At 41.9% G+C, this 13,175-nt stretch overlaps 1 protein-coding gene across 2 annotated transcripts in view; it reads right to left on the reverse strand.

Annotated features, from left to right (window-relative positions):
- LOC141416675 (uncharacterized) overlaps window positions 1–13,175 on the reverse strand; it is a 35,878-nt gene that overhangs the window by 10,481 nt on the left and 12,222 nt on the right. Inside the window, exons 2-4 of one of the 2 annotated variants that reach the window (XM_074053845.1) lie at window positions 12,400–12,526; window positions 12,149–12,203; window positions 7,019–11,311 (exon numbers count right to left, since the gene is read on the reverse strand). In XM_074053845.1, the coding sequence (XP_073909946.1) occupies window positions 10,234–11,311; window positions 12,149–12,203; window positions 12,400–12,526 (1,260 nt within the window). In that variant the 3' untranslated portion in view covers window positions 7,019–10,233. Of the gene's footprint in view, window positions 1–7,018; window positions 11,312–12,148; window positions 12,204–12,399; window positions 12,527–13,175 lie in introns of those variants that run through there. The other variant, XR_012441293.1, reaches the window with a different exon arrangement.

A 13,175-nucleotide genomic window follows, 5' to 3' on the forward strand; every position in this document is an offset into this window, starting at 1 on the left:
GTTCAAGTACAGCTGGGCAAAAAATGTTTCCCATTAAGGGAAAAATGCTGGGTTGTGTTACTGTGCTCCTGTCATCCCCACTAGAGCAGGAATGGTGAACTAGGATGGTGTCCACATGGCCTATGCAAAAAGCCAGATGCTATCTCCAAAACAACCAGAGAAAAAAGGTCTGGAGGCATAACTCAAGCAGTAGAGCACCTGCCTAGCAAGTGGGAAGCCCTGAGTTTAAACCCCTCTACCCCAATCCCTCAAAAAACAAAGAAATTACTGCCATCTTATAGAAACAAAATACTACAAGGGAAACAAAAGGGAAGCAGCCAGCTTCAGCCACATTCCCACATTTCAGAGGGGAACCCACGCTCAGAAGGTTAAACACATGCTAAGATTACACAGTACTCTTGCTCACCAGCAGTAAATTCAGACATTGCCTCCAAAGGGGCTTATGAAAAACAAAAACACTCCTATTCCCCAGGAAATTTCAAGGTGAGGGGTGTTTAGCACCCCTGTGCCTGAAACCAGGACACAGACCAAGAATTTTATGATACTCATGCCCATATCAACACCCAAATACACAAAGCCTTTTCTCCATTTGGCAGAACCCAAGGTATCTTTCTCTCACACCGCCCCTCTCATTTTCTCAACTGGCACAAATCACACTTTGAGGACATGAACTCAAGTGTTTTCAAAACAAAAACCCAGAGATGTCCGTTTTACCCCAGAGATTGTAATCCTAGTAAACAGTGGTGATTAAAGAAGCCCCACCACTTGCTGAGCACCAGTGGCTCATTCCTGTAATCTTAGCTACTCAGGAGGCAGAGTTCAAAACCAGTTTCATTCAAATAGTCCAGAAAACCCTATCTCGAAAAACCCATCACAAAAAAGGGCTGGTGGAGTGACTCAAGCGGAAAGAGCACCTGCCTAACAAATGTGAGGCCCTGAGTTCAAACTTCAATGCCACTAAAAGAAAAAAAGAAAGTTCCACCGCCCAAGATTTTCTGCTGTAGAATAGCAGCCAAGTGCCCCACTATTTTTATGACCTATAATAGTGCTAGACACATTTCTGAAGTTCTCACTACTGGTTCAAAATGGTGAGCTGAACGAATCAGGAAAAACAAAATATTTAAGGAAATTTTCCTCATGCATCTCTCCTTCCTCCAGGCCTGGGATCCACTGTTGGCCTCAGGCAGCTCACAACCTGTGCTTTCCTCTCACTCTATGGACACGTTAACCTCTGGGGACATCATCTGGTCCAGAACCTGATGCTACCTCTCCATCTCCCCTCCTTCCATCTTTTTTCTGCTCCTCTTTGATCCTCCCTAGAAAGCACAGCCCTCCTTTACATCACCTTAGAGGCCTCGGTGACCCAGCCCCTGAGGCTCCCCTGCTGCACACCCCTAAAATGGCCTGGTTTCACCCATCAGCTTTTCATTCTTAAAACCAGGTCTAGAAACACTGAAGGGCAGTAACTTTGACATCACAAAGGATCCTGGTGCCCCCTCCACTTCAATCCCAGTCACCATGCACAAGGACATCTTATTGGTGAGGTGGAGAGGATTTGCAAGTCAGGGCTCCATAGGTAGCATCAGAAGCATGGCCTAGTTAGAAATATCTTTAAGACACTGGGGTGTCACGAGAGACACGACACTACTCAGAAGTCAGTAGGCAAGGCAAAAGTTACTTCTGCAGAAGGTTGCACCACACCAGGAAGTCTGGGAGGTATGCACACCGGGCGGGAAATCCACAGGGCTTTCATCTGACTCTGTGCTGTCCCCGTCCTGCCCCTGCATTGGGCTGGTTTGGGGCTTACAGGCTACCTGGTTGGCTAATTAGAAAGGGGCCAGGTTGGGAGGAGGCTTTGGGAACAGACGTTTAAAAGTTCAGGGAAGCAACAACTGTTTTTGGTTATCAGCCCAAGTATCAGAGCATCTAGTGGAATTCTGGAACCGCTGAGGATAACAACCCTTTGTTCTTAACAGAAACTTTCATCACGTTAAACAGAGTCCATGACGCGCGAGCATATGGGAAGAAGTTACTAAGCCTAACATTTGTAACAGTGGTGATTACTTTGACAGAAAAAACCCTACCTAAGTTGATTCTCACAGTCTGGGGGCAGGTCATGGAGTTTACATGACCCTTTCCCCACCCTCAAGACTCAGGAAAACCTGCAGCCACCAAGGAGGAGACACGGAGACCCCACTCCACAGCGCCCCCTCCCCGAAGACAAGCCCAGTCCCACCCTGAGGTCCAGAGGATCGAGGGCCGAGCAGAGCACGTGGACCGCACACTGGAAGCCGCATCTGCCATCGCTGCCTTCCCCCGCCGTTGCTTTGCAACCCCAGCCGAAATTTCACCATTTCCCAGTTTTCCGCGTCATCCCTAGGCTCCTGCAGTCAGAGGACACAGAGCCGCTGAAGCGGGGCACCTGGGAAATCTCTTTGCAACAGGTCCTGCACCAGATATGGCTGCGCTGGTAAGAAAAATGCTGCGCACGGTTCAGTCAATAGAGCCTAAGCTGCGCGCGCCTGATTGGACAGTTTCGGCAGTCACAAATCCGGTTCCTGACCCGTTAGCCCTACGACCCAAGCACTGAGCAGAACTTGTCCTGGCTTTGCAGACCAGGCACCAGCTTCTTCCAATACTGGATGGAGTCCTTCTGCTTCCTCAAAATGGGGTCTCCAGGGTACTCTGGAAATTACAGGCTCAGTGTCCCAGGAGACTACCCAGGACCTTACAGTAGGAGTGTGAAGGGCAGGACAGGCCCAGTGGAACAGGAGGAGGGCGTGATGTCACATCAGGAATTTGCAATGAGGCAGGTGACCAATGCCTACTCTTTCAGTCTGTCACTTATCAACCAAGAAAATAAAAATGCACAGACCAGGGAATACAAATGCTCAACGCATGCATCAAGTTCTTCAGTATTACTTACGTGGTGGCAATAGTCTACAAAAGAATCAAGAGAAAAGGAAAGCTAAATTTTGAGTTAGCTCATACCAGCAGGGCGTTTAAACCAAGGTCACAACAAAATGTGCATTCACTGATTTCTGAAATAGAACCTAAGAGTGAATCACGCCCTGGTCAATGACACCTAAGAATGTAACTCTGGAAGCCCAGCAGTCCCTGCCCTCCACAACTCAACTGATGGAACTTTCTGTCATCCACACCTTACCGTCCACCAAAGGAACACTACTGCCTGGGCCACTTTAAGGTTCTCACCTAAATACACTGTTCAACACTGAAAAACTTTCTTCCTCCACCAATTTTTGTCATGTATAGGGCTGGCAGAGTGGCTCAAGTGGTAGCCTGCCTGGATACTAAATGGGAGTGATACCGGTTTCTTTATCCTGAGCTCCTGTCTTGGCAAATTCGGTGGTTGAAGACCCCAGAATAGGACTTAGGAGTAAAACAAGCATAAAGTTTATTGAGAGGACAGCAAAAGTTCCCAGCTCGGGAGGGGCTTAGGAAAGCTAAAGCCATAGTACAGCTGGAGTCTAGGAGTGATAGAAGGCTCTGCTTGGCTTAAGTTCACCTATTCTACCTTGAATCCATGTTTGTGAGTGGGTATCATCTAGCTGACTTCTAGCTGAGCCCGACCAGATGGGGTGGTCATAAGTCCAGTTCGGAACTGGTCATTCCGGAAGGTCCTGGCCTTGAGGCCCACCACTTACACCTTGTTATCTTGGTGTCAGGTTTACTGTTTCACTTTTCTGATGTTTGTTTTCAAAGATATCTCCTTTATCTAGGATAAAGTCAGCTCATTTTATTTTCTTCTGTTGTTTTACTTCTTTGAGGCGCCTGTTCATGTCTCGTTATGCTTACTTTTAAGGGTGGCTTCCTGTCTCCCTTATCAAAGATAAAGTCACTTCTGTTATTTGCTCCTTCACAGAAGGTCCTGAGTTCAACCCCTACTATCACCAAAGGAAAAAAAAAAAAGTAAAAAGTGATAGGTAGCAGTTAGACATTAAGGGGTGGCCACAAGAGAAAGGAAAAAAATCATTGTACTTCAACTTCCCAACCCCACTACTTTCTATTAAAATCAGGTAGCCAGAGCCCAGGGGTTATCACAGCATGTTCTGAAGTTAACCACTCCCCTAAAGCATAATCCACTCTTTACCCAAAGTAATCCACATCCTAATGACTAATGAAGGGAGGTTTTCACAAGCAAATCAAACAAAAACTCAGACCTAAGAGCTAAACAGACCAAGGGTTAGGAATTTCAAACAAATTCTCTATCAATTATAGCAAGAACCTGTAGATTACACAATGTCTCCTCTTAACAAGACAATGACCCAAACCCCAGGGGCCAAAAGCTAGGAATTTCTCAATAAATATTGCAACTTTAACCTGACCTGTCATACTCTTCCTTAAGAAACATGCTTTCAGTCTGTTGAAAGTGTATTCCTTTTCCTAATAAACTTCATTATTAATTTTACTACATCTCTTGCAACTTGCTTGAATTCTCCTGCCAGCTTTTTTCTGGTAACAAAAAGTACAGATTTTCTTTGCCAGCTATACAACTCACAGGGGATTAACCAGACTATACAGGGAGCTCAAAAAACTAAACTCCTCCTCCCACCCCACAAAAAAAAATGGCCTAATGAAGAAACTGGCAAATGAACTTGAAGCGGGAGATATAGAAGAGGAAATGGGGAAATTATATCATTTAATTAACTATTTTTTTTCTTGTTTATTCATATGTCCATACATTGTTTGGACCATTTCTCCCCCCTGCCCCTCCCCCGCTCCCCCTACCCCCTCGCTTCCAGGCAGAAACTGTTCTACCCTTATGTCTAATTTTGTTGCAGAGAGAGTATAAACAATAATAAGGAAGACAAAGGATGAGACTCAGACTTCAAAGGAAGGAAGGTCTGGAGAACCAGAGCAGCTTGCCCCCTCCTATCCTTTTAGATGCTAAATTACAGGCCACTTGTGAAAGAAAACATTTTGAATCAATAAAGTGAAGTGAGAAATTAGCAAAGGTCTTCTCATTAATTGTACCAACTGGTTATTTGGAGCACCATTTGCTTTATGGAGAAATACTTTAAAAAAACTAAGGTCAGAGAAGCATTCATCAGATCACACAATGATTTAAACACAAATGATAATGCAGTGGGACTGATAGCTTCTCTTCATCAACAGAGCTGTGGGGTACACACACAGGAATCTAAATGTGAAGTTTTTGTGTTTCAAATTTCTTTTGTGTTTTAATACTGATAAGAACTGCCCCTTGCCACCATTCTACAGCCTGAGTCGCAGCTGGTCTCATCCCTTGCAGAACAAAGCCCCATTGTCCCTTATCTCCTGCCACCCTCTCTTTGCCCTTCCATAGCCCTTGCTTTCTCCCAAATGCTACTTAAGGCCAGACCCTCCGAGAAAAAGCTGCCGTGCCATTTTTTCTTCTTGGCTAGCCAGCCTGTTTATTAAACTTTGGACATGATACCTCTCGTGAGCCTCCTTTGTGTGTGGCATTTTCCTAACAAATACCTTTTTGACAGCACTCAGTCAAAACTGTGCATAATAAATCCACCATTAACACAGGCTTATGGTAAATACATTCTATATCGAATGAAGTAAGACAAAACTTGAAACTTTGAAAAGCCAGTCAATAGTCTTATGGATGTTAGAATAGTGTTTCCTCATAAGGTAAAAAAGGCATGGAGGTGTACCTCAAGTGGGAGAGTGCCTGCCTACCAAGTGCAAAGTCCTGAGTTCAAAACACAATACTGGCAAGAAAAGTTGTAAGAAATGGAAAGCATTAAATATATGAAAATTAAGTGAGGTAAAGTACCAACACAAAATATGTATACAACACATACATGAAAGTGTTATTGTGCAGAGTAAAAACGAACATATGAATGTAAAATGACCAAAACATTTCAACTCACAATTACATACCATATATTTAAGAAGTATCTACGGCCTATAAAAAAGTATGTATGCTTATGCCAGGCATAAGCAGCTCAGGCCTGTAATCCTAGCTACTTAGGAGGCAGAGACCAGAGGGTCACAGTTTGAAGTCAGTCCTGGATAAATAGTTTAAGACCCTATCTCCAAAATACCCAACACACACACACACAAAAACAGGGCTGGTGGAGTGGCTCAAGTGGCAGAGTGCCTACCAAGGAAGTGTGAGACCGAGTTGAAACCTCAGCACTGTCAAAAAAAACCAAACAACCCCCCCACCACCAATAACAAAATAACAACAAAAAACAACCAAAGTTATAGCTCTTGGAACACAATCGAAATAACACTGTGAGCAACATAAAAAAGGAACTTGAAATAATGCACACCACACAGTGAAATGAACCAATCTACTATGTTATGTGTAACAGACTGAAGCGAAGAAACCACACACACACAAAATCTTTTCAACATTGATGCTAATGGAATGCGACTATTAACTCATTCAAACCAGAAACGGGCAAAAGCAAGAAACTCTTAGTGTAAAGCACATGAAGCTATAAAGAGTGTCCAAAAAATTCCATCCTGTGGCCACCCTGGAGTATAGAACTAGAAAAAATCAGAGAGAGATACCAGAAGTAACTATGAACTGTTTTTTAATTATGTGATTACTTTTATGTATATATTCTTTGGGGGGTTTGAATTCAGAGCTTCAGGCTTACTACAAAGGTGCTCTTACTGCTTGAGCCACTCTGCCAGTCCCATGATGTGCTTTTGAGTTCAGGTCTTGAGAACTATTTTCCCAGGCTGGCCTTCTGAGTAGCTGGGATTACAGACATGAGCCACCAGTGCCCAGCACATCAGTCTTTTCTGGAGTCCAAGGTGATTGCAAGCACTACCTAAATGCATCTTTCTCTGAGGCAGATAGATCGTCACAGATTTTCTTCATGTATTCAAGTTACAGATTGACACCAGCAAATGCCAAAACAAAGACACTATCCATAAAACCACACGTGATCAATATAAAACCAGAGTTTTTGGCTCAAAGCCCAAACTCCTGAGATTTTATGTGCCAGGTCTAACCACCTACCCCTAAAATACCAAACAAAGAGGCATGGTGAAGGCAGAGAAACGAGTTTATTACTTGGCTTGGAACATGTTGTGGGAAGAGGCAGAGTAAGCACTCAGCTCATCTTCAGCCATCTTTGGGGTACAGACATGGGCTACAGGTTTAAACAGACAAAAGAACTGGGGGCAGGGGACAAAGGTATTCAGTTAAACATTTCCAGATTTCCAGTCACAAGTGCAGTCTGTTTGATCATTATCTCAGTTCTCGTTCTGTGAGAGGTTCCAGAGTTGTGATCTAGAGTCAGGAAGGTGTTCCATCCTGAGGGAGCTTTACTGTTGGGAGTAGTTTCATCCACTGTCATGAAGATGTTATCATCTGTTTTCATCTGCTTTTTTTTTTTTTTTGTGATACTGAGGTTTGAACTCAGGGTCTCATGTTTGCTGAGCTGGCAGTCTACCAGTTAAGCCACTCCACCAATCCTGTTTTGTGTTGAGTTTTTTGAGATAGGCTCTCAGGAATTATTTGCCCTTGCCTGGCTTTGAACTGTGATGTTCCTGATCTTTGCTTCCTGAGTAGTTAGGATTACAACTGTGACCCACCAGTACCCAGCACATCAGTCTTCTGGAATCCAGGGTGGTTGCAAGGTGACTGCAACGAGAACGGCTTAGAGCAAAGACATACAAAATGGATAGATGCCATGCTTTTCTCTTTTTTATTTAATTTGTGGCCCTGAGTAAGGAGTCTAGGCTTTTCAGCAAAAGCAATTTGAGCCTCATATGCTTTCAGAATGGAAAGATGCCAGCAAACTGTTCATTTCATGTGAACACCCTGGCATGGAATAAGACTACTCTCGTGTGAACTCTCCCTGTTTTCCTCAGCTTCTGGAGATTCCACTCCTTCCCAGGTGATGGTGGTCACCAAAGTCTCTGTGCCTGGGATTTACATATTCTGTTCACTCCCTCTCAAAAACCTACACCCAGCCAGGCCCAGGTGGCTCACAGCTGTAATCCTAGCTATCACGAAGCAGAGATCAGGAGGACAGCAGTTGAAAGCCAGCCCTGGGCAAATAATTCCAGAGACCCTTACCATGGGCTTAGAGCAACACAAAATGATCAGAAGTTTAAGAGCATCTGTATTTATACAGAATGGTGTACAAGGCATTGCCAAAAATACTTTGTTTTCATAATAAGTCATAGACAAAAAAGAGCATCAAGACTGGATTCAGCCTCATACTCTCAGCTAGACCAAGTGTTTTGAAGAGTTATGTCACATACCTTTGAGATGCTCCTAAATGATTGGAGTTGATGAAGGTGAAAGATATCTGATTACTGGGTCTTTAAACTTATAAAAGAAAACATTTTGAATCAATAAAATAAAACGAAATAAGAAAATCAGCAATGTTCGCCTTGTTGTAGTCATACTGACTGGCATGTCAGGAGCAGTGCTTCCGGTCACTCTATTCCAGCCTTCCAGGTTAAGACTATTACATCACCAAGAAGGAACTGCATGCATCCCTCGTGAGGGAGCCACCTCACCACATAGAACTACCACAATCTTGGCAGAGAATCTGTGGAGACTGCTTTTAATGATGAATCACAGTCACTTATGGTGTGTGAAAAAACTTATTATTAACTCATTACATATTATGTGACAAAAGGCATGTTGTTGGCAGTCACCAGCAGGAGGACACATACACCAGAGTGATGTCTTTATTATCGAAAGTGAAGAATAAATGGCAAATTAAAAGTTTTAACAATTTAAGCAATTTACAGGAGGGAAAAAAACACGTAATAATGACTCTTGAGGACAAAAACATTATTAAATCTCTGATTATGATGGGATATTTGCAGGTATACATACATACATTTAAGAAAAAATGATGTTTCATTTCTTTTTGGTGGGGAGTGGGGAGGATTACTGGTGTTTGAACTCAAGCCTCAACACTTGCTAGACTGGCACTCCACCACCTAAGCTACTCTGCCAGCCCGAAGATAGGGTTTCTTAATCTATAAGTTATATGAAAACATTTGAGCTTTCTGAAAAACACACACAGATCTTAGATAAAAAATATACAACACTGGGTGCAGGTGCTTCAGGCCTGTAATCCTAGCTACTCAGGAGACAGAGGTGAGGAAGATCATGGTTCCAAGTCAGCCTGGGCAAATAGTTCATATGACCCCATCTAGAAAATACTCAAAAAAGGGTTGGCAGCTGCTGGGAATGGCTCAAATTGTACAACATCTGCCTAGCAAGCATGAGAATCTGAATTCAATCCCCAGTGCCACAAAAAAAAAAGAAAATCAAGACATAAAAAATTTTAAAAATATAAGCATGGAGCTGGTAGCTCACTCCTGTCATCCTAACTTCATGGGAGGCAAAGATCTATTTTGAAAATACCCAACACAAAAAAGAGCTGGTGGAATAGCTCAAAAAGTAGAGCACCTGCCTAGTAAGTGTGAGGTCCTGAGTTCAAACCCTAGAAATGCCTCCCACAAAAAAAGAAATAAAAATTACAAAGGACACACAAAATTACCATTTCTTCTAACAAGAAACAGTGTAAGCAGTCAAAAACATGCCAAATGAGGACAGTAGGAAAACACCAACAATTCACATGGCATATTAAGCAAAATATTTTAAAATCATACAATAATTATACCTGTTGTCTTACTACAAATACATTTTAAAAACCCACAAATACATTTTAACTCAGGCAAGAGCTAACAAATTCAAAATAAAAAGACCAAAAACTCATTACTTGATTTGGTTTCAAAAGATACTACCTATTGAACTCATACATTAATGCTAAAAGAAAACATATAAAATTACATTACCCAGCATTTACTTTCAAGAGTCAAAATTAGAAATACATTGTCTAGAGTTCTAACTTTAAGATGAGCTACAGAAAAACTATGAATTTTAGAACAATTTCTTCTGGTTGCTTATTTCCCTCAATATTCTACACAAATTACTTTGTATCAAGGTCTTCATATTATTTGCATTTATAGGATCCCCCATGAGCATTTTACATAAGACTTTGACCTTATTTGTTACAATTGACAACTTTCTTCTAATTCCCATCTTTCACAGGGTATTGATGAGTGTTTATATGCAATGGGTGCATCCCATGTATGTCAAGGTTTCTTTATATATTTTGCTATTTTTTATCTGTGAATTGAACCCAGATGACTAGAGATGTTCCCACATGCTTTATGTTTACAAAAGTTCTTCCCATTATGCATTCTATTGTTTCCTAGAAAAGCCAATCATCATGAAGTCTTCCTACTTCTGTACTTATGGCCATATTTACTGTGAGTCCTACAATGTTTTCTGAGGGAACTGGAAGAAATGAAAGCTTTCCCACACTGATTACATGTATAGGGTTTCTCTCCACTGTGAATCCTTTCATGTACTTGAATGTTTGTGTAAGAACTGAAGGCTTTCCCACACTGCTTACATTCATAGGGTTTCTCTCCAGTGTGAGTCTTTTCATGATGCCTGAGGGAACTGAGATGAGTGTAGGCTTTCCCACATTGTTTACATTCATAAGGTTTCTCTTCAGTGTGAGTCCATTTATGTTTCCTGAGGGAACTGGGATGAGAGAAGGCTTTTCCACACTGCTTACATTCACAGGGTTTCTCTCCAGTGTGAATCCTTCTATGTATGCGAATGTAACTGGAATAACTGAAGGCTTTCCCACATTGCTTACATACGTAGGGTTTCTCTTTGGTGTGAATTCTTTCATGTACATGAAGACTACAGGAATGACTAAAGGCTTTCCCACATTGCTTACATTTATAGGATTTCTCTTCATGGTGACTCATTTTATGATACCTGAGAGAACTAGGATCAGAGAAGGCTTTCCCACACTGCTTACACTTACAGGGTTTCTCTCCAGTGTGAGTCCATCCATGTATCCTGAGGGAACTGGGAGTACAGTAGGCTTTGCCACATTGTGTACATACACAGGGTTTCTCTCCACTGTGAGCTCTTTCATGTATTTGAAGGTAATGGTAAGAACTAATGTGCTTCCCACATTGCTTACATACATAGGGTTTCTTTCCAGAGTGAGTCTTTTCATGTGTCTGATGAGACTGGGGATAACTGTAGGCATTCCCACATGCTTTACGCTTATACAGCTTCTTTCCATATGGTATGTGTTTAAGGTGAGTTCTGAGGGGCACATTTAATGACTGACCAATGAGGGCTTCTCCCCACACAGCATTTTCACATGTTGTTCCATCTGTAGGAGTGTTCTTGTTCAGAACATGATCCGCAGACTGGTTAAAGATTTCTCCACACTGACCACCTAGTTTAGGCTCCAAGAGTCTTCCTATCATGTTACTTCTGTAAGAAAGAAGCACATTACTAACAGCTTGTTTACTAATGATTTATCAGAAGAACTGGCTTATTTTCTGAAGTAACTTTTTTTTTTGGTGGGACTAGGGTTTAAACTTGGGGCTTTCTGCTTGCTTTGTACCTACTATACCACTCAGGGACACTCTCAGTCCACTTTGCTCTGGTTATTTTTGGAGATGTGATCTCACTCCTCCAGATCTCAGCTTCCCTGGTGGCTAAGAATACAGGTCACCAGCTCTTGGCTACATCTGATTTCTTAATATTGTTTCCAAGTTAACTATTTGAATTCACTGCATGTCTATATCACATTTAAATACAATCAGTATTCTCTGTGAGGAATTTTGGGGCCAAGTTCATTTTGGATTTTGAAAAATTTGCAAACACAAATTTTTCAAAAATTTGGGTCTTGAACTCAGGGCTTCAGTCTTGCTAAGCAGGTGCTCTACCACTTGACCTACTCTACCAGCCCTTTTTTGCACTGTGTATTTTCAAGATAGGGTCTTTCTTCCAAACTATTTGACTGGGCTGGCTTTGAATCTTGATCCTCCTGATCTCTGCCTCCTGAATAGCTATCAAGTTCCATCTAAACACAAAATTTACTTTGGTTTCAAATATACACTATAATTTAATATAACATTTTTCATAATTCTGTGCACAGAAGAGGTTTGTGTCCGTTAAGCTTTCAGAAACTGTCACTTGGGGCATCGTGTTGGAGTTCAGGATGTGTCCAATAGTGGGATATTTCAGTTTTCAAATTTTCCAAGTATGGATGCTCTAGTCCACACCTACTGAGAGAAGTTGTGTTCTCTTGTGAGTGCAAATTACCTTATGTCTCTCCAGGAATTTTTGCTTTTGTCAGTATTCTGCTCCTCTCCCTTTCCTAAAATAAAAACCCAAAAAATCATTATGAGTAATTATAACTTTTTTAGATTATAACAACAGTGATCATAATGGGACCATGCCTGATATATTCACCAAAATGTTCCCTTTCTGTATTTCACCTCATAGGACAGAATGGACAAACAACAAACACTTGTGCCCTGATTAACTAAGGAAGACAATGTTATCATCCTTACCTACAGAGGCCAGGTTCCTAAAGGTTTCCTGCATCACTTCTCTGTAGAGCTTCTTTTGGGAACCATCCAACAAATACCATTCCTCCAGGGTAAAGGTCACAGCTACATCCTCAAACGTCACTGACTCCTAAAATATCCCACAGGATTTCCATGAGGAAGGGGGAGACTAATAGCATTGGAGATATAGACTCTTTCTCAGCATGTTAATACAGTGTTGTATTACCTCAATGTTCCCTCTGTGTCCTGGTCATCACACTCTTACATTCAATCCACATATTCTATGACACATCAATTCTGACACTAGGTTGGATATACTTGGTAAAGCAACAGCAGAATAGGAACACACATATGCTGCTGGATCACTCCAATTTCTTGTGTGCTAGCTGTGAAGCACCTCTCACACCAGAGTCCGAGTGCTTAGTGTGCACTAGGGAGTCAATACCAGCTCCCCTGAGACTGTGTATTCTTAGAAATGCTTCTGAACAAAGGTCACCCTTTTTAGTATCTGGGATCAACCTCACCAGGTAACTGCACAGAAGTGCATGGGGTTCCAAACAGTTTATGCCAACAATATGCTATTTTTAGTTCTGTTGTTCCTCTGAATGCTTCTAAGTTTCTGATATGCTCATCAACAGGAGCCCACCTGATCAGTGTCTAACATACACAGTGGTGAATTCTGATACTTCAGTTTAATGCCTTTTGTCACAACTTGTTACTTTGGAAGCTTCTATCTATTTCTTATAGACTACATTAATTAAAACTAAATAAGGCCCATG

Source organism: Castor canadensis, chromosome 14 (assembly GCF_047511655.1).
Source record: "Castor canadensis chromosome 14, mCasCan1.hap1v2, whole genome shotgun sequence".
NCBI lineage: Eukaryota > Metazoa > Chordata > Mammalia > Rodentia > Castoridae > Castor > Castor canadensis.